Raw genomic sequence first — 18,986 nt, forward strand, 5'->3', positions numbered from 1 at the left:
CTGAGGCTGAGTGTCTCTGAGGAGCAGAGAGTCTGGTGAGAGCGAGGCTAATTGGCTCCCTGCTCCGCCATACGCTTTGTGATTGAAGAGACGCTCTGCACTATTATGACACTTTGACAGCATTACGGGCAAGGACACTAACAACCCTCAGTGTGTTGGCAGCTTCACCACTTTCCCTCCTTTCTCCCTCTTCGTTCTCCATTCCTACGTCTTCTTCAGTGTCTCCGCCGCCTGCCTGCATGTGCCACAGTCGGCGGCAGCAGCCCCACAGGCTACATGTTATCCCTTTGGTGACGAGCAGAGCAGCAGTGTCTCGGGGCTCAGACGTGGAAAATAAATGATACAGTAGGGCTGTTTGTTTTGTTTGAGTTGGTTTTATTGTTCGGTTTAGTACTATTTTTATAGCTACTCCCCTCCCCCCCCACCCTTCCCTTCCCTTCCTCCACGGCTCGTTTTCTCCATTACCATCATGATACCTAAGTTGTAGACTTAAGTGCCCCCAACCCCCTCTCTACTCCTTCTTATCCTTTATCTGGAGTACAAAGAGTCCACACAAGCCTTTGATCTCCATCCGAATGAAATTCTTCTATCTCGCGCGCTCTGTTTCCATCTCTGAAGTTGAACTTGATGCTCTCGGTGACTTCTGCCTCACTTCTACATTCACAGCATGACTTGGAGGGGGCGGGGCCGGCCGAGCGGAGTCCGCCAAAAGCTGCCACCCTCTCAGAGAGCCGACTGCTTAGCAACAACCAATCAGCCTAATATTTTTGGCAGGGTCTCGCAGCCAATCGAGAGGGTGAGAACGGGCTTTAGCGCTCCGTTTTGATTGGTGGCTGAGAGGAAAAACAATGTTTTTCTTAGTACTCTACACTTGAGCGCTAGTGGCGATGCTGATAATGCTAAAAGCAGATTTGGGGAGATAATCTTGGCTTTGATGGGGCTGAGAGACACATGGCTCATTACTGTTAAGTGATCCTATTTGCATTTTTATGCAAACTTCCAAAAACCAGTTGAGCTGAACAAAACTAGCTGGTCCAGAGCAGCAAGTGTAACTCCCCTGTGAATGTGTGAGGGACTGCATTGAAACAGAAGGAGAAACCTTCCTAAAATTGATTTGCACCCTCTGAAACAATCAATTTCTTAGTTTTCCTAAGGCTTAAACATCGTCGAACATGCTCCTTCCCCTTCATGACTGAAGAGTGTTCGATAAGTGAGATCAATAAGGGATTATAGCTAGTCAGAAGCAATTCACCTGCTCAGTCTAAATGATGGATGGCACAGGTGATGAAAATAACACTCGGCTTTGTTGACAGCTCTTAGGCTGCGCGTAAATAAAGGGAGATGAATTTCATTGTTTGAGCTGTAAAAGTATAACACTGTCTCTTCCCTCAGCAACTGCTGTGTAGTTGCCCTCGAGGGAGGCAGTTAAAACCCCACATGCCCCAGTGGCCAATAGTGGGAAGCTGGTTGGGTCCCAGCTGTGTGGATGTGAAGCAGTGGGTGCTCAGTTCCGTGTGTGTGTGTGTGTGTGTGTGTGTGTGTGTGTGTGTGTGTGTGTGTGTGTGTGTTAAATAAAGCTAAAAGCCCCGTTGACAGCATCTCCTCTAGACAGATACAAATCAATAGTCAGGAGGTGGCCCCTGCCATAGCTCAGGACATGATTGACAAGCAATGCGGCAAAACCCTTAAGAGTTGGGCAAAGGGTGGGGCTGGATGTCTCGATTCACTCAACTCACTTAGACTGTTTTTAGCCTGGAGTTACTAGATGAACTAGAATCTTGCTGTGGAGGAAAAGAGGACTAAAACTCATTTTGAGAATTTGTACTTAACTACTGATGGAGAAAATCCCTTCACCAAGTAAATGTTTTTTGGTAGAGTTACAGAATTAATTGGGGGGACAACTGAAATCTAAAAATCCATCACCACAATTATTTAAAACATCTCATTTCTCAGAGGTAAAGTGCACTGGTGCTGTGAGAAATATGTAGCCCATACATCATCTAAGGGAAAACTCTTCCAACTGCTGCATCTCATTACCCCCCCGCCCCCCCCGCATTTTATTTTTAGCTTCTCACTGTGTCTCTGCCAACAATGCCTCAGAATGAAATATGTGGAAAATATGTCCACTTTATTTTTGAAATAACGGTATGAATTTTCTTTTTCTTTCTTTTTTTTTTTTGATATCCAACAGTGCCTAAACTCGTGAAAATTACGCACGGTTTGGTTGTTTTCTTAACAGCAATGATATGGCATTTTTCTCTGAGCTGTCATTGTGGGCAGTCAAGCCAATATTTGTGAACACTAATTATTTGTGAACACTAATTTTCTGCTAATGTTGGAGAGCCCAGAAGAAAGGCGAAATGTCGAATCCAATGCCCCTGGACTTTTTTTGGTTTTACATGTAAATGAGCCTAATGTAATTGCAGTATTAACAGCCTGAGAAAAGTATCCATGTCAAAGCCCCCTGTGTGCTCTTAACAGTCTCTGTTACCATCTGTTTCAGAGCATCACCAGTGTGCTCTTCCCATACCTGAGGTGCAGCAAACTGTTATGCCTTTCCTGAAGAAAAAAGGGGATAACAATATAGTCCACTTTTAATAAAATGATGACAAAAGAAAAGCAAATAATTTTCAGAGCTTGTAGAAATGAAGTCACCATTGTCTGCCTGCCAGCTTATTCTTTCTTTCTTTCTTTTGATTTTGAGGCTAAATCTTAAACTCAGTCCCGGGGGGTGCGCTCGCTCTGTGAGACAGTTAACATTAAAAAATGTTGAAAATGTGTGAGTAAATGGGAAAGTAAAGCATGTTGTGAGTAATAAACTATACTCAATCAATCTAGTTCTTGCATCCATTTTTTTTTCTTCTTTTCACTCACCTCAAGCTCTTTGAACAGAGTTTGCAGTTCTTGTAACCCATGTCTCTGTTTTATGGAAATAAGTTGCTATGTGTGGGATGTCTGGTCAGGTTTGATAATCCTCAGGTCTGCTCCCGTCTTTAATCACCATGCCACCCATACTAGCTGACAGGACAGGGTTTGTCATGGCACAGGTGTGCTGTTGGCTGCAGTTGAAGGGCACCCTGATTTGCAAAATAAGGTTGAGGACTAGAGGGGGGGAAAGACAACATCTGCACCCCCGCCTAACATTTCTTCGCCCTTTAGTGTCTTGTATTTGATTGCATTAAATATAAACCCCCACTGTGAAGATAGGACAACACTGGTGTATTTTTTTAAATTAAATCTTTTTTTTTTTTAAAAAGACAATTTTATTACTGGTCTCTTTTAGACAATAAAATTAAAAGGAAACTGTTCTTTTTGATAAAAAAGAATCAATGGAAAGTTGGAATTTTCAAAATAAAGGCGCATCTTAAGATGATGATGTGTAATTGATATTTTCCCTTTGCATCGATGCTATTGGATGGTTAATCGTTGAATCGATATCGTTACGCTCCTATGCCACAGTATGTGAAGCTGCGATTAGTGTCTCCAAATCCTTATTTTGGACAGTGTGCTGAAGTCTTTGTGTTATGTCCACAGGTCTCTCGTGATCATCAGCACCCTGGATGGGCGGATCTCAGCTCTGGATCCTCACAACCAGGGCAGGAAGCAGTGGGACCTAGATGTGGGCTCAGGGTGCCTGGTGTCGTCCAGCCTCAGCAAACCTGAGGTAGACCAACCTTTTGCATTATGTTAGTGAATGGTAATGCAATCAAAATCTAGATGTATTGCCCTTTACTTCACCATAACAAATGTGCCACTCCATGTGTAATCATTTAAATAATCCAGTTTGGTAGACTAAAACTATAAAGAGCACCTTTTATTGAAACGATGCGTAAAAATACAGAGTCAACCACAGCCCCTTAAGCAGGTTAAACAGAAACTGTTCAGCTGATTAAGAGATACCAGAAGATGAAAAAGTCCATTTTGTTAGGTTAAGGATGCAGCCTTTGCCTCATAACAAACACCGTCCCTCGTGGCTTTCTTTCCGTCGACAGTAAGACCAATAAGTGAACTCTGTGCCCTTTCAACAGTCAACCAAGGGTTGCTGTTGCTTACATTCATCTCATGTACACACATACCCAAGACATACTGTACACCCCCACATAAATCTTGGAGTAGTTTTTTTGCCTGGAGGATTAGCCTCTTTGTTGACTGTGGTGGTTTACAGATTACAAGCGCAGCAAGACCCTCGTCTGTACACGCATACAGAAGCTTAAACCGCCCACACCGACACGCTGAAAGTAAAGTGTAGCCCAAACGCGGCTCTCCCAGATACATACTAGACGTGTTCATGGTTTACTTTGATGTGGACTGGCTCTGTGTGAGAGTTTTGCCTGAGGGGAAAAAGCCTCTGATACTAACAAGGGTCTGGGTGGCTGCTGAGATCAGTTTAATGTTTGTCTGCTGCTGTTGGTGAGGCGCGTTTGATTGTAATGAACTCTCTGGCTCGGTAATATAAATACGTTTCAGCCTTATTAGTCTGGTATAACAAACAAAAAACAATCTAGAACCAGTTCATGAAGTTTAACTTTTTTTGACAGGTTGGCTTTTTCCAGGAAAAGAAACCTTTGCTCATAGGTTGTGCTGTATTATTTGTTTCCCATGGAGTGATTGTTAAGACTCAATCAGTGGTGGGTAACAAAGATAGCCCATTCTGTTTGATCGACCGGTCAAATGAAATAAAGAGCAATAAGTGCTTGGCTATAAAAAAATGTGAAGGAAATAAGCTGTTCCTGCTGACCTACAACAATCCAAATATAGCAACTTTAGGGTTACTCACTATAGAAGAATGTGATTCAAGTGTTTAAGAACCTCCCATATTAGTGGGTGAATTGGTTCCATTCAGCCTGAAAAGTCTGCGTCTTTGCATCCCAGCGCACTAAACTACAGCAGCGAAGTTCACTGATTAGCAAACCTACAATTAGAAGGAGGGAAGTAATCACTGCATTCAGCTGTTGTAGTGTGGGTTGGAATTAAAAAAAACAAAAAAAAAAAACTTCCAACTCGCTTCCTGATGGAGCATTGCTGAAAACTGCTGTGTTTGATATTTTAGAAAATAAGAATTCATGAACCTTTTGTCTAGGGTCTTCAGAGGTTATGTTGTGGAGAACCCCTAAAGGTTCCTCAGAGCACTGGAAGTTTAATACAGTAGAGGCTGAGCTTCTCCACTCCGAATGTAAATTTGACCTTGAATATAAAGTTTGCACCCCGCTCTATATTACCCGCTGAATTACAAGATATCACATTTATATGGGAACTGCAGATTCCCATGCTGTCAGTGGAAGGATACTATGATTCTTTATGGTCAGATCAAAGTCTTCAACTCGCCTATAAATCACTTTAAGTTGGGTTTTTTATGAGCCGTGAACTAGGCTGTTTTTCTTAGTTCACAGAAAATTGACTTGTCTGAGATTCAAAGTGCGTTTTTTCCCCCCAGTGTCAGTTTGTTTTTCCTCTACTGTTAATTTAACTTTTTTCCCCATTATCTTTACATTTATCTATAATGAATATGACAATACAACTTACATGGACACATGCACGTACATACTTATAACAGGCAGTAGAGTAGAAAGTCATACAATTCGGTAATAATAATCTGGACAGTGACTCAATTAAAAATGAAAGTCACTCATTATGACCCCACTGAACACTGAACTGAAGTGTTTTTTTTATATATATAAGCAAAGCAAACCTACATTTGCTCAAACGTATTTTTCTCTCCCTGGAAATGTAGAGGTTAAACTGAAAATAATTCAAATACTTTTTTGGGAGATATTTACTGTTAAAAATGATTTGTCCAACAGGTGTTGTTTTCCATATTTAAATCAACATTTTTTTATTTTGTAGCAAATAGCGTAGCAAGAAGTTCTTACTAGAAAGCGTAACCGGTACAAATCAAGAGACAAATTTGTTAACACCGAAACAAAGTATTTGGCTGCCACTGCTTGTCACAGCTGCTTTACAGTCTCTCTGAGGACATTGCGTTGTTTTTCTTGCCTTTACATCTGTGTTCAGTGTGTGAGACCTCACAAGAGTGTCAAAAACTTCATAGACATATATTCATTGCATCCTCCCCATCATCCTTCAGTGTGCTCATGTTGTGACAGAGGATTGTGTGTGTGTGTGTGTGTGTGTGTGTGTGTGTGTGTGTGTGTGTGTGTGTGTGTGTGTGTGTGTGTGTGTGTGTGTGTGTGTGTGTGTGTGTGTGTGTGTGTGTGTGTGTGTGTGTGTGTGTGTTGGACTCCCTCCATCGGTGTTTTCACCTGTTGGCTTTCATTTGGCTGAAAGAGCGGAACGAGGAGAGATGCCTGTCAGCTCTGAACCCAGTGACTCGCTGTGACGTCATCTGTTATGGTCCTCAGAGTGTTTGTGTGTGTGTGTTTTATGCGCATGTACTTTATGTAATTTCAAATCTAGTTCTGCCCTCCGTTACCTGGGATGCCTGTCTGCTGTGTATGGGAGGGGACGGGGGACGGGGGGCTGCCACTAGCTCCTACCACCACTACCTCTTCCTTAGCGCTTTGCAACGGTTTCATTGGTGCATGCCGGATCCCTGAGACACCATTCTGCTCAGTGATTAGAGGCTAGGGGGGGCTGCCGCCGTGCCATTGGCTGGCCTCGACATGCCGGGGAGGAAACAGCCAGTCACCTGCTGCATCCTGCAGAGTATGTATTTGTGTCACCCTTTTATTTTTTTATTTTTGGATGAGGGACAGCAGAGCCACAAACAGCATTGTCTGCAGAAAAGAACCCATCACTTCAAAAAGCCAACAGTCGCTCTGGGGTGTTACAAGGGGGGGTGAAGTGTGTGTGTGTGTGTGTGTGTGTGTGTGTGTGGGGGTCTTACATGGAGGGAATCAGTGCCAACGTGGAGTGAGTCATGCTGGGGGGGGGCAGTTAAAGGGATGAAGAAGAATAGGGGGGAGGTTGGGCGATTAGGGGAGGTGAGGTAATGCCTGAGACCAGGGATGATGTCATCACATAACAGACAATACAGACATGCTCACTCAGACACACACACACACACACACACGCACTCGCATACCTCAGCGTGAATGAATGAACGAGGAGAGAATTTGATTGATAACTATACAATGACTAACGATTGATGGCCGTGCTGTGACTGATGACAAGCAATAATTCTTCTAGAGCGGCGAAGGGAATGATAAAAGGCCAGACGGGCAGTATTTTTGGCAGAAAGTCGGTCTTTCTTCCAGCCACTCTGATTTTATTTTGATAGTTTTTTTATTTTGAATGTTTGGTTCTGTTCTGCCAGTCTCTCTCTCTCTCTCTCTCTCTCTCTCTCTCTCTCTCTCTCTCTCTCTCTCTCTCTCTCTCTCTCTCTCTCTCTCTCTCTCTTTCTCACTCCCGCCTTTTAAGTGGAGCAGTAGCCTTGTGGGCCAACAGTGGCACATTAGCGTCTCCCCCCCCCACCCACCCTACTCCCTCTGAACCTACACCCAGACATTTCCCAAGGCCAGAATACAATGACATGAATAGTAATAATCAAATAATGATCAAGTGCTCCAGCTCATTTGGATGACTTTTGGATGAATGCCTCCTTCATCCAAAACAAAAACAAATTGTGTATAGAAATAGTATTTATAAAACACTAATAAAGATACACTACTAAAGATGAACTAATAATCATCAGTGTATTGCACATATGTATTGATGCTAGAAAGTGCAAAGACACACATGTTAAACCAGACTCCGAGCTTACACAGTGAAGACTTGCACTGGATGCTCCCTGCAGCCTCAAAATAACTGAATGGCTCTGTTCTCAAAGTGCTAGTGGATCTTTTTGTTAGAGGAAGGCGCACTCACACATTCAAAAAAGAAAAGAGGGTAAGACTTGAATGAGTCTGAGTTGTAGCTCCTAAAAAATGAATAGCCACAGGACACACAAGGAGAGTGGAAATGTTTGTGCTGTCACAGTCATTATTTTACTTCATTTAGAATTTTTCTTTTAGGTGATAGGCTCTTTTGAATCTTTTATTTTAAATATTCTCTAAAAGTGTAAATGAAAATGTAAAAGCCCTTTCCCGTTTTGTTTTTCAAAGTTTGTCTTTTGTTTTCAAGATGCAGCAAAAATATGAACAACAAACAAAGACATAAAAAAAACCCAGATCAGGGACGGGTCACTGATCATCATTTTATACACCGCTCATCAAAGAAAACCTTTAATTTGCTTTGATGTTTTTCTTTTTATTAAAGAAAGCGTTTGTAAAAAAAAAAAAAAAAAAAAGACCTCCTTTTTGCTCAAACCGTATTTCTTTCTGGAATACTGTGCATCTAAAAATTCTGAATAATTAACTCGAGCAGATTTCCATTTTAATGAAATACATTTCCTCAGCAATAGCTAGCAGGATTTCTGTAAGCTTCATGGCATGGGTACACTAAGATTTAAATTAGTAAATGTACCCAACAGACATACAGTCTGGTGGGTAAGTAATAACATCTCAGATTATATTGTAGTCGGATGCCAAAATTCATAAAATGTATGACATGGTAAGGTGGATTGCAGAAATGTCCCCTTCTCTAATCCACACTCCCGAAAAATGAGTTTAGCATTAGATCTATAGGTATGCAGTGTGAATGGGGAACATAAAGTCCATGCAAAAAAAAATTATTGGATGAATGTATATCTGTAGTCGAGTGTAGAAGTAATAGCAACATTTTTCATCTGGATTTGTCCACGTCAAATAATATTATTATAAAAAAACAGAAGTTAAAATTTTTTTTAACTTTTTTTTTTTTATTACAGGGTTTCTGTGGGGTCATTAAAACTAAACAAAAAAAGTCTAAAATTTCCCAAATATTAGGCCTTAAAAAGTCTTAAATCCACTGAAGTATTGTGTTCTAGGTCTTAAATCATTTTAAACAGGTTTTAATATTCCTACATCCATGTAACGCTACCTCTAATGCTCTTTTGAAATGTTTTTAAAAAAAAATATTATTCTGTGGTGTTGTAGTTGTTTCTTTCGTTCGTCCAAATATAATTTGCTGTACGTGTACAGATTATTATTATTACCCCGTGTCGCTTTTATTCAATTTGAATACATTTATTTACTTTGCAGGTACTTTTGTGACTCTGCATTTCGTTGTACTTTTATGTCGTGATATAGGTCTTAATTGTCATTCGTAATGGTCTTAAAAAGGTCTTAAAATGTCTTAACTTTGACTTTGTAAAACCTGCAGCAACCCTGTATTAGAGAGAGTGCTGAAAGGGGGGAGAGAGAGAGGGGGGATGACACCCAGCAAAGGAACGTGATTCAGACTCTCATCCTGTGCGCTGGCACGGAGGCGTCCGCCTACATGGGGTGCACGCTCTACTGGGTGAGCAAGAGGTCACCCCAAAATTTTATATTTTTAAAAAGAGGTCAACAAACAAACTTTACTGCCTTCTTTGATGACGTCCACCATAAAGACAGACGGCTTTATCTTTTAAGAGCAAAGTAAATATGCAAAGTGAATCATCCTACAGTACATGCCACAAACCACTCTACGGACTCATTCTACTACGCTGTGCTGACTTAAAATGGTTTCCAAGCCTTGTTTACTTAGTTAGAACAGAGAAATGGTTGATAATTCACCAGACGTCCCCTGCCAGCTAGAGCCAATAAGATGCTATTGTTGATAATGCACTAAACCAAGTTGGGAGAGGGGGTGTGAATAGTTCAGCCTGCTTGGCATCAATCAGATTTCCTTACATCTACATAACTTTTGACAACTTCTGTTTCTTCTCGTTCAGTTTGACCGTTTGCTGATATAGTGTTTTCTAGGGCAACGTGATAGATTGGTCAGGGGAGAAATGAGTGTGTGTGATCCAGGATAGCTGGTGTTGGAACACTTTGCTGGATCAGAGATGGATTAAGGCATCAGGGGCAGGATGACTCATCCACAGCTGAGACGTTCCCCTCTGCTGTAAACCTCTTTTTACCCCCCTCAGCCATGGTGTGATGGTGATGTGATGGTCACAATCCCCCCCTCCCCCCCTCCCCTTTCACTTACTAAATTTATCCTCATCTTGAATCCAAACCACCCTCCTCCCTCGAAAAAAGATGACATCACCTCTGCTCCTGGCTCTGCTCTCTAGTAAATCATTCTGCCACACATTTCTCCCTCCTGGCATTTTGTTAATCCACCACAAAGCAACCACACTCACTTTCTTTTTTATTAAGTCCGATAGCATTTCCAATAGGAGGTGATTGACAGGTCACCGGTTCGACACCAGCAGCACCTGACGTGTCCATCCCTTTTTTGGAAGCATCCATTTACGAGTGACAAGGAATCGCTAATGGGTCCAAATTCTGCTGTTATGTCACGGGAAAGTTTGTTGAAAAGAGCGAGTCACAACTTGGAAATCCAAATAAACAGATTTTTGATGACGGTCTTTGTATAATAACGACTGAAGTGCTCGAAGAAAACAAGTGTCCCTACACCCCCTGACGAGCTAAAGCTGTGGAGGTCAAAGCAGGATTAGGCTCAGGTTTTTGCAGTGATGTCATCCTTGCCTCCCCCACCCCCTACACCTACAGTGAGCACCTAACAGCACACATACAGGAGCACACACGCACATTATCCACGGTTGCACCCTTTTTTTAATTTTTTTTATTCTAAAGATCCAGGTTAATTACTTAGGCTCTTAGTTGTGTAACGGTCCCAAGCCTGTGGAGGCTAAAGCTGCTGCTGTATGGGCGGATGTGTGTCGGCCAGTGTTGTCTGTGTGGTGTTTTTGTGCCTGAACAATTGTCTGTCTGAGCTGAAGACGATATTTCAAACTGTAAAAGGTATTCCAGTAGGTTTAATGTGTCAGAAGCCATCGCCTCAGACAGAAGTAAAACATTTGGAATACCACACAGAGTCCGGGGCGATTTTAGCCTTTTAAAGGGTGCGGCACATCTAAACTTGAACCTGGCACCCCTAAAAAATATAAAGTCTGTGTTAATCTATTGTGTGCTAAGGTTTTCTGGTCTAGGAATATGTGTACACAGTGAAGCTAAACCCATAATCTAGATACCTAGATGATTCAGAAAAAAATTCTGAGCCATTTTCAGAAAATAGTGCTTGTCAGCCATTAGTCAAAATGGCATAAATCTCTAATTTTCAAAAGTTATTGATACTGAATTTTGGAAATGTCTCCTTTTACATAGAGCATACAAGTTTTCTCAGAATTCTTGGTGTCTTTCTAGTTACATATTTCAATGTTTCCCCTATCATGATGGTCCAATGATGTTATTCTTCTTAGCATAGTAGAATAACGTTTAAAAAAAGAAATTATGCTGAAAGGGTTCCAGGCACCCCTAAAGCTCTGATCCTAGAATCTGGACAGCACGGTTGAGCAGTTGTAGTGGAAGTTTCCTTTCCAGCAGGGGTGAAGTTTTCAGAGTTTAGTAAAATGAAACAAATAAGACAGTCTGAGACTAGAACCAAGTTGGGTTTTTGTATTTTATTAAAGATATATTTGCAAATAGGAGCAACATGATTTCACAAAAGGCCGCAGCCCAGTGTGGAGTCAGTTTCTCAAATGAGTGAACAAGAACACTAGGCTTATATGCATCTTCAGAGTGACAGCACACACGCACTTAGATTATTATGAAGCTACAATTCTTACAGGCAATCTGATACACATGCAGACATCTCGGAGCCATTTCGCCTCCTCCTCCCTGTACGACTTTCACCCCCCCAGTTACATCTTAACTGGCATGGGAAAACTAGAGATAGTTTTAGGGTGACCTTGTAGCCCCTATCTGTTCAGACAAACAGTGCTCACATTATGTTCCAGACTGGACGTCTCAGCAGTTAAGCAGAAACTGAGATAAACTGTCTTTCAATAATGTGAGAGAATTAAAGTAGAAATAAAACACAGTGTGTACACATGAAATAATGTTTCTGCAGCAATGGCAACAGTACCTCACATACTGTCCTGTGTGTACCAGGGGCTTGTTTCAGAAAACTTTATTAGGGGGAGTCCACGTGTGGCACAGCATCATCTGAATTGCAATTCCTGGCTCCCTAGTTAGCAAAACGTCGGCTAACAGTAATGGACTACATGATACGGGTACATCAAGACAATCTAGCACAGCAAAAAGGGTAACTTAAAGCGCCCATATTATGCTCATTTTCAGGTTCATAACTGTATTTTAAGGTTGTACCAGAATAGGTTTACATGGTTTAATTTTCTAAAAACACCATATTTTTGTTGTACTGCACAGCTCTCTCTCACTGCTGCAGATCCTCTTTTCACCTGGTTTCTGTTTTAGCTACAGAGTGAGACCTCTTTTCATCTTCTTCTTCTGTACTATCTTTGATTGCACTCGCACATGCTCAGTAGCTCAGATGTAGAGCATGTCAGCTAGCTAACTCTAGAGACAGTAAAAGAAAGGCTGTTTCTCCAACTTTGCTCAGTTAAAAGGCAGGATTAGCTGGGAGACTTCTAAATGAGGGCGCACATGTAAGTAGTTCTTTTGTAGATTATGGTGAACTTGTGTGTGTTGTAGCAGTGCTTTGCTATTGAGAACGACGTAGCATGCTAGCGTTAGCATGCTAACCGTTAGCTACGAGCTTGTGGTTAGCCAGCTCATTTCGGACTGTGACATCACAGTTCGAGCCGATTTTGAACAGCTCACTAGGAGACTGAAGGCAGGACACATTCAGAAACCGTATCTCACTCAAAACAGCATGGATGGATTTTTTTCAAAGTTTGTATGTGTGTGGAAGCACCAGAGACACAAAAGAACACCCCAAATCCCAGAAAAAGTGATTTTTTCATAATATGGGCACTTTAACATCAGGGCTACTGGCAAATCAACTTTAACATCAGGGCTACTGGCAAATCAAGATGGTATCCCGGCACAAAGTGAACATAAATGAGCGTAGCTAAGCTACTGGCAATCCAACATCAGGTAGAACAATACAAAGCTAACACAACCAGACATAGACATATGTCAATGTCACAGGAGTTAGTGTGGCATTTAAGCTTTTAAGCTTTTCAAATTTAAGTATGATAAGTAGGGCTGCTCTCTCTTAGTCGATTAGTCGACTAATCGGTCGTTTTGGTCTTAGTCAACTTAGATTTCTGTCGATTAGTCAGGTTTTATGCTTTTTTTCATGCTGAATGACTTATTTCCAAGAAACGTACGAGCACATCTCTGGTAAACCCAAGAATTAAAGTGGTGCTTTTGCATGACTCTTTGCGGAGAAACTCAGATTTACAGATCTGTTGATTAAATCAACTAATCGATTATTCGATACAATTGAATGAGTGTTAGTCGACCTAAGAATTTCTTTAATCGAGCACAGCCCTAATGATAAGACATCTCTTCAATTTGACTTTGAAACTCTTTTTTTGGAGCAGATTTCGTAACGTTGAGTTGTACTCTTTTTAAGCAAAAGCTTTGCATCAAACCCAAAAGAGACCATCTTTAACTCAGGACACCTAAACTTGACTGGTTCCAAAAACCAAGCTAACAGATGAACTGCCATGTCCGTGGTTTGGCCCCTTCCTGCACATGCCTATGTTATGTTATGGAATAACCAAGATGAAAACTCTTAAACCACCTTGGATGAATACATTATGATGTTTTGTGTTTAATTAATAATTACCACATTCCTTTTCTTTCCTTTGTTCAGTCCTTCCAGAAAAACACAGTTTTTTTGTGATTGTTGCAGGCAAAAATCCTTGATTATGCGGCACGTTTTCTTAAAAAATGCGATGGAATATGCGGGATATTTATGCAATTTTATGCAATGAAATCGCGGGAACTTGCAAAAAATGAGGGAACTTGCAAAAACTGCGGTTTGATGAAAAAGAGAAGAAAAAGTGATTTCCCCCAACACCCTGCTTTTTTTAAACTTAATTTCCAAAAATAGTTTACAGATATTCAGTCATTGCAATAAGTAAAAAAATAAGATACAACAATATATACAAATAATATAATATTAAAGTAAAAATAAAAGTAATAGTCTAAACAGAGGGAAATAAAAGATACAAAAGAGACAGACTTTCAAAAATCGTTAATAATATAGACAGTAGGAGCACTTAAATAAAGAAATTTCAGATAATATCAGATATTAAGATAGCTTTCTTATTGGATACCAACTTAAGAGACTCAAAGTACATGTCAAATTCAACCTCCAGCACCTGCTTTTCGATGATGTTCACGTCGCGTAATTACATCACTTCATAACGTTCCCATGGCAACAGGGGGAAATGGCTGCTCTTGTGTGAAGTAAACGCAACATTTTTTCAACTTTCTGCTAAGATATATGTGACTTTTTTGCAACGAAAATGCGGGGATTATGAAATCATGCAAGCACCGCATATTTTGTGCAGAAATCTGCAATTTATGCGGCGAAAGTGCGGCATATTTGAAAAAATGCGGTCCCTTCCACTTTGGCTGATTATGCATTGAATTATGCAATCGCATAATCGCGTTTTTCTGGAGGGACTGTTTGTTGGGCTATGTGCTTTTCCAACTTATTTACATCAACTTGGTTTTGACACGTCAGCAATGGACACTAACACTTTAACCAACCTGTTTGTTCCTGCAGGTGTTTGGCAATAAGATGGTAATCCCTTCACTGGATGGTGCCTTGTTCCAGTGGAACCGGGACAGGGAGACTATGGAGGCAGTGCCTTTCAGTGTGGAGTCCCTGCTAGATTCGTCTTACCGAATCGGGGAGGACACTGTCCTGGTTGGGGGCAAATCTCTTACAACCTATGGTCTGGGGGCCTACAGTGGCAAGGTCAGTGAACTCCCCTTAGTTAGAGCTTGTAGTATGTTGATTAGGACTGTAACAGTATGTGTATTCGCCACGAACCGTTTCGGTACAGGACGTTCAGTTCAGATCACTGTGCGACATTGGTTTGGTACGGCCTGTGGAATAACCATGTAAAACAGTCTATTTATGTCGACTACTCATAGCCTGACGTCGTCATACTCAGATTCAAGTCTGAATGTGAGTCTGATACTGCTCCATTGGGCTGTTATTACGGGGCGTGTTCCAACCGAACCGAGAAAGAAAATGCCTCTGCACTCAATTGGCTAGACCTACAACCAATCAGAGCAACGGAGTATGTGACGTACAGTATGTGGAGCGTATGTTAAACTTTTGTCGAATCTCGTAGGAAGGACGGCAAAAAACATCTTTCCGATCGACAAATGCCTCGATCGCGGTTCTCTGTTCCTCTTTTAAAATGAATGCTCCGTCGATATCTTCTATAACAGATGCGATGGCGGAATCTACACATCTCAATTCTCCAGCGGCAGCCATCTTTGTTGTAAACAAATTCAACCCAAGCGCTCTTTGGGGACGTGGTTGATTACGTTACTGTTGATCATCTGTGCGTAAGTTCGGCTGGCATCCAGGCTAGACTACTCGCGCACGCGGAACAGAAATTCTTGAGCGTGAGTTTTACCCGGAAGGTTTTGGCGGCGCACTAGTTGTTGTCTATCAGCTGTAGCATGCTGGTCGATTTAGCCTCAACTGTAGTCGGGTCTCTCTGTGGAAACACTTCAAGCATTTCATTTGCGACGCCACCACCCGAATGTTTTTCGATTGATAGAATAATGCGAAACCCGACTGGAAGGCGAGTGAGTTAAAGTAATTGTCGTAATGTTTTTTAGAGAGGCCAACACGACACCTTGTTCTCACCACAATACCCCTGTATAATGACCCCCCTTTGTCATGTTGTGTGCCTCAGCTTCGGTACATCTGCTCTGCGATGGGCTGTCGCCGGGGAGACGAGGAGATAGAGGCCGAAGACGTGCTCCTGCTGCAGAGGACTCAGAAGACTGTGCGAGCCATCAGGCCCCGATCAGGGATAGAGAAGTGAGTTGGATTTAATCAGTCAATCAATCTGTCCTTGTTAGTCAGCCGGTCAGTCCGGTTGAGTCGTGAAGCAGCCACTGCATCTTGTCTGGTATTCCAGAAGGGTTCACAGGCACTCGATTGACTTTCCGTCAATGGTTTTAAAAAAGTCAGTTAACCTTTCAGCTGCTAGGAGTTAACGTTAGTACGTCAGTAGTAGTAGAAGCATCACCATGTATCTGTTGCCTTTGTCAGCGTCCTACCTTCAGCCTCTCAGCAGACCCATGTTAGATAAATATTACTTTTCTTTACTTTGGTACTGAGAGAGAAAAAATATACTCAACCGTTATTATTTATAAATCTGAAAGTCTAAATCTAAAAGTTTGACACCTAAGTGTGATAATCAGTTCCAGAATTACAACTGAAGTGTGTATTATCATTCTTGATACTAGATGGAACTTCAGTGTGGGAAACTTTGAGCTGAAGCTCCTTCCTGAGACGCAGTCTGGAATGAACTTCCTGGAGGGGGAAGTTGCCACTGGCGACGCCTGGAGGGAGAGTCAGCGGGTCATCACTGATGAACCAAAAGAGAGGGGGCAGACGGAGAAGCAGCAGAGCCAGAATCTGGACCTCGTCATCAAAGTGTCTGTTCCAGATTGGAAGATCATGGCCTTCAGCACCGAGCCCGATGGACAGCTGATCTGGGAACGACACGTGAGAAGCTCTAACTAACTGCATTTACTAGAAGTGTGTTTACTCTGTGGCCACTCACTCTGGAGACCATATAGCAACTCATTCGGTATCACCTGTGTTTTGTAGTTCTGCACGCCCATCGCTTCGGCTTGGCTGGTGGGCGGGGGTAAAGTCACACCCATCGCCCTGTTCGACGACAACGCCTACAGCAACCAGTCGGAAACGGATGAGGAGGATGACGACGACGATTCGAAGAAGGCCAGAGGAGCTGAAGCGTCCAATGTTTACCTTGGTAAATTCAAACGCTGCAGACTTGTGTATTCCTCATGTTTTGTTGGAGGGCTGCACAATAGAGCTGAGGATCTTTGCCGGGTTGGGTTCGGTCTTAATTTCTATCATTGTACACGGGCTCGGGCTTGCGCTCCGGCTTGCGCGGTAAATGAGCGGTCAGGTGATGCGTTTTTGATTAGAGTGAAAATGGATGCTGAGGAGGTGAAACAGAGGCTGGCCTCTGGAGGACTTCTTTTATTTCTTTGTTCCAATTTCCAAGTGGCCTATAGCCTACGTTAGTCATGAATAAATTATGTTATTTTTTTTTTATAAATGACTCATTCTTGACAAAAGCTATATATATATATATATATATATATATATATATATATATATATATATATATATATATATATATATATATATATATATATATATAATCGTCATCGCAACTGCCACAATTAATACATCGTGAAAGGCTGCGACATATCGCGAAAGACACAAATTTTTTCTTGTTAGTTGAAAGAAAAGATCAGCAGAAAACTGCACTTGTATGCAATGTAACTGCCATTCTTTTTATAGTGGTGCCTTTTTATATTCAATTCAACGTGCAATTGTTTGATAAAAGAATGTTGGAAATGATTTAAATGTAAAAAAACAGTGATGTATTTGAGCAGCATACTGAAAGCAGCAAAACTGAGTACAATTAAACATCTTTATTTATCGCAAGTAATATCGCGATATTCAACATTATTGCATATTTTCCTCATATTGTGCAGCCCTATTTCGTTGCATTTTTTGCAATTTCTGTGTCTTTATTTTCAGCACTAAGTCTCTACGGTGTATGAGTTACCAGAGAACTGTGTGAGTATGTGTCTAACTCCTTTGCCCTGGGTTTATCAGGGATGTTCCAGGGACAGCTCTACCTCCAGTCCTCAGTGAGGATCAGTGAAAAGTTCCCCACCAAAGCCATCGGATCAGAAGCTGACATCATTCCACTACCCACAGTCAAGTGGAAGCCTCTAGTCCGTAAGTTCACACCTCCATTGGTCATTAGGCGCTGTGTCTAATCACCAAGGCAACTTAGTTTGTGACGGCCACCTGTGGGCTGAGCAGTGACTGAAGACTGCTGATACTGATACTGTGTTTTCAGGATTTTTTATTTTTTTTTGGATCAATGTCTGTTTATTAAAGATTTTCAGAGTGTACGAGATATAAACTAAATACAAACAATCAAAACTAATCTCAAACATCTACCCACCCACCCACCCACCTACCAGACCAACACTCTCTAAATTAAAGCCAGTCACCTTTTATATATTTACCCAAAAGAAGGAGATAAAAATAAAAAGAATTATGAGAAATCAATAACATAGGAATATTCAATGTATTATTGGGTTACATTCTTTGCTTCCATGTTCTCTTCAAATGTCAAGAAAGGCTGCCGAATAGTATGCAACTTTAAAACAGACCCTTGGAGAGAGTATCTTATCTTCTCTAGTTTACGATGTTGCATAACATCTCTAATCCACTGAGAATTTCAAAAGGTATTTAAATGAATTATTTGTTCCCTGTCGCTCATGGCTCTGTCTTCGTTTCACTTAATACACGGCTATCTTGTGATTTGTTACTCCGCCTCTTTTGATCCCTCTTTTTTTTTACGGAGATGGAAGAACTTTTATTCATCTTGTCCTTGACACAGATTCCCCATCTCGGACACCTGCCCTGGTCGCCTCGGATGAATTTGACAAGTGTTTGAACAATGACAAGTTCTCCCATGACGAATACAGCAACGGGGCCCTATCCATCCTTCAGTATCCATATGGTAAGGACCTGATGGCGGACATAGGGCTGTAACGGAGCCACAGTAAAGTCACATCATGCTGCAGTGCCCAGCAGAGAAAAGTGGGTAACCCTTTACTTGAAGGTATCTACATAAGAGTGACATGACACTGTCATTAACACATGATACAGTAATGACACATTAACCCTAACTCTAACTCTAACCATAACTTGTCATGACAAAAACAGAATGACACTAACTAAAAGAAGTGCTCTGTCATAAACGTTTATGATTTGTTTATAATGTTTATGACCTCTTCCTGACAGTGTCATGTCACTCTTATGTAGATACCTTCAAGTAAAGTGTAACCGAAAAGGGAATTGGCTGAGAGGGACAAAATGACCCAACAAGCCACTGAACGATTCAT

At 41.5% G+C, this 18,986-nt stretch overlaps 1 protein-coding gene across 1 annotated transcript in view; it reads left to right on the plus strand.

Annotated features, from left to right (window-relative positions):
• eif2ak3 (eukaryotic translation initiation factor 2-alpha kinase 3) overlaps positions 1 to 18,986 on the plus strand; it is a 41,139-nt gene that overhangs the window by 9,165 nt on the left and 12,988 nt on the right. The window contains exons 2-8 of the mRNA XM_039786315.1: positions 3,535 to 3,664; positions 14,554 to 14,748; positions 15,707 to 15,834; positions 16,266 to 16,527; positions 16,633 to 16,798; positions 17,680 to 17,805; positions 18,479 to 18,601. Of these exons, the coding sequence (XP_039642249.1) occupies positions 3,535 to 3,664; positions 14,554 to 14,748; positions 15,707 to 15,834; positions 16,266 to 16,527; positions 16,633 to 16,798; positions 17,680 to 17,805; positions 18,479 to 18,601 (1,130 nt within the window). The remainder of the gene's footprint in view (positions 1 to 3,534; positions 3,665 to 14,553; positions 14,749 to 15,706; positions 15,835 to 16,265; positions 16,528 to 16,632; positions 16,799 to 17,679; positions 17,806 to 18,478; positions 18,602 to 18,986) is intronic.

Source organism: Perca fluviatilis, chromosome 20 (assembly GCF_010015445.1).
Source record: "Perca fluviatilis chromosome 20, GENO_Pfluv_1.0, whole genome shotgun sequence".
NCBI lineage: Eukaryota > Metazoa > Chordata > Actinopteri > Perciformes > Percidae > Perca > Perca fluviatilis.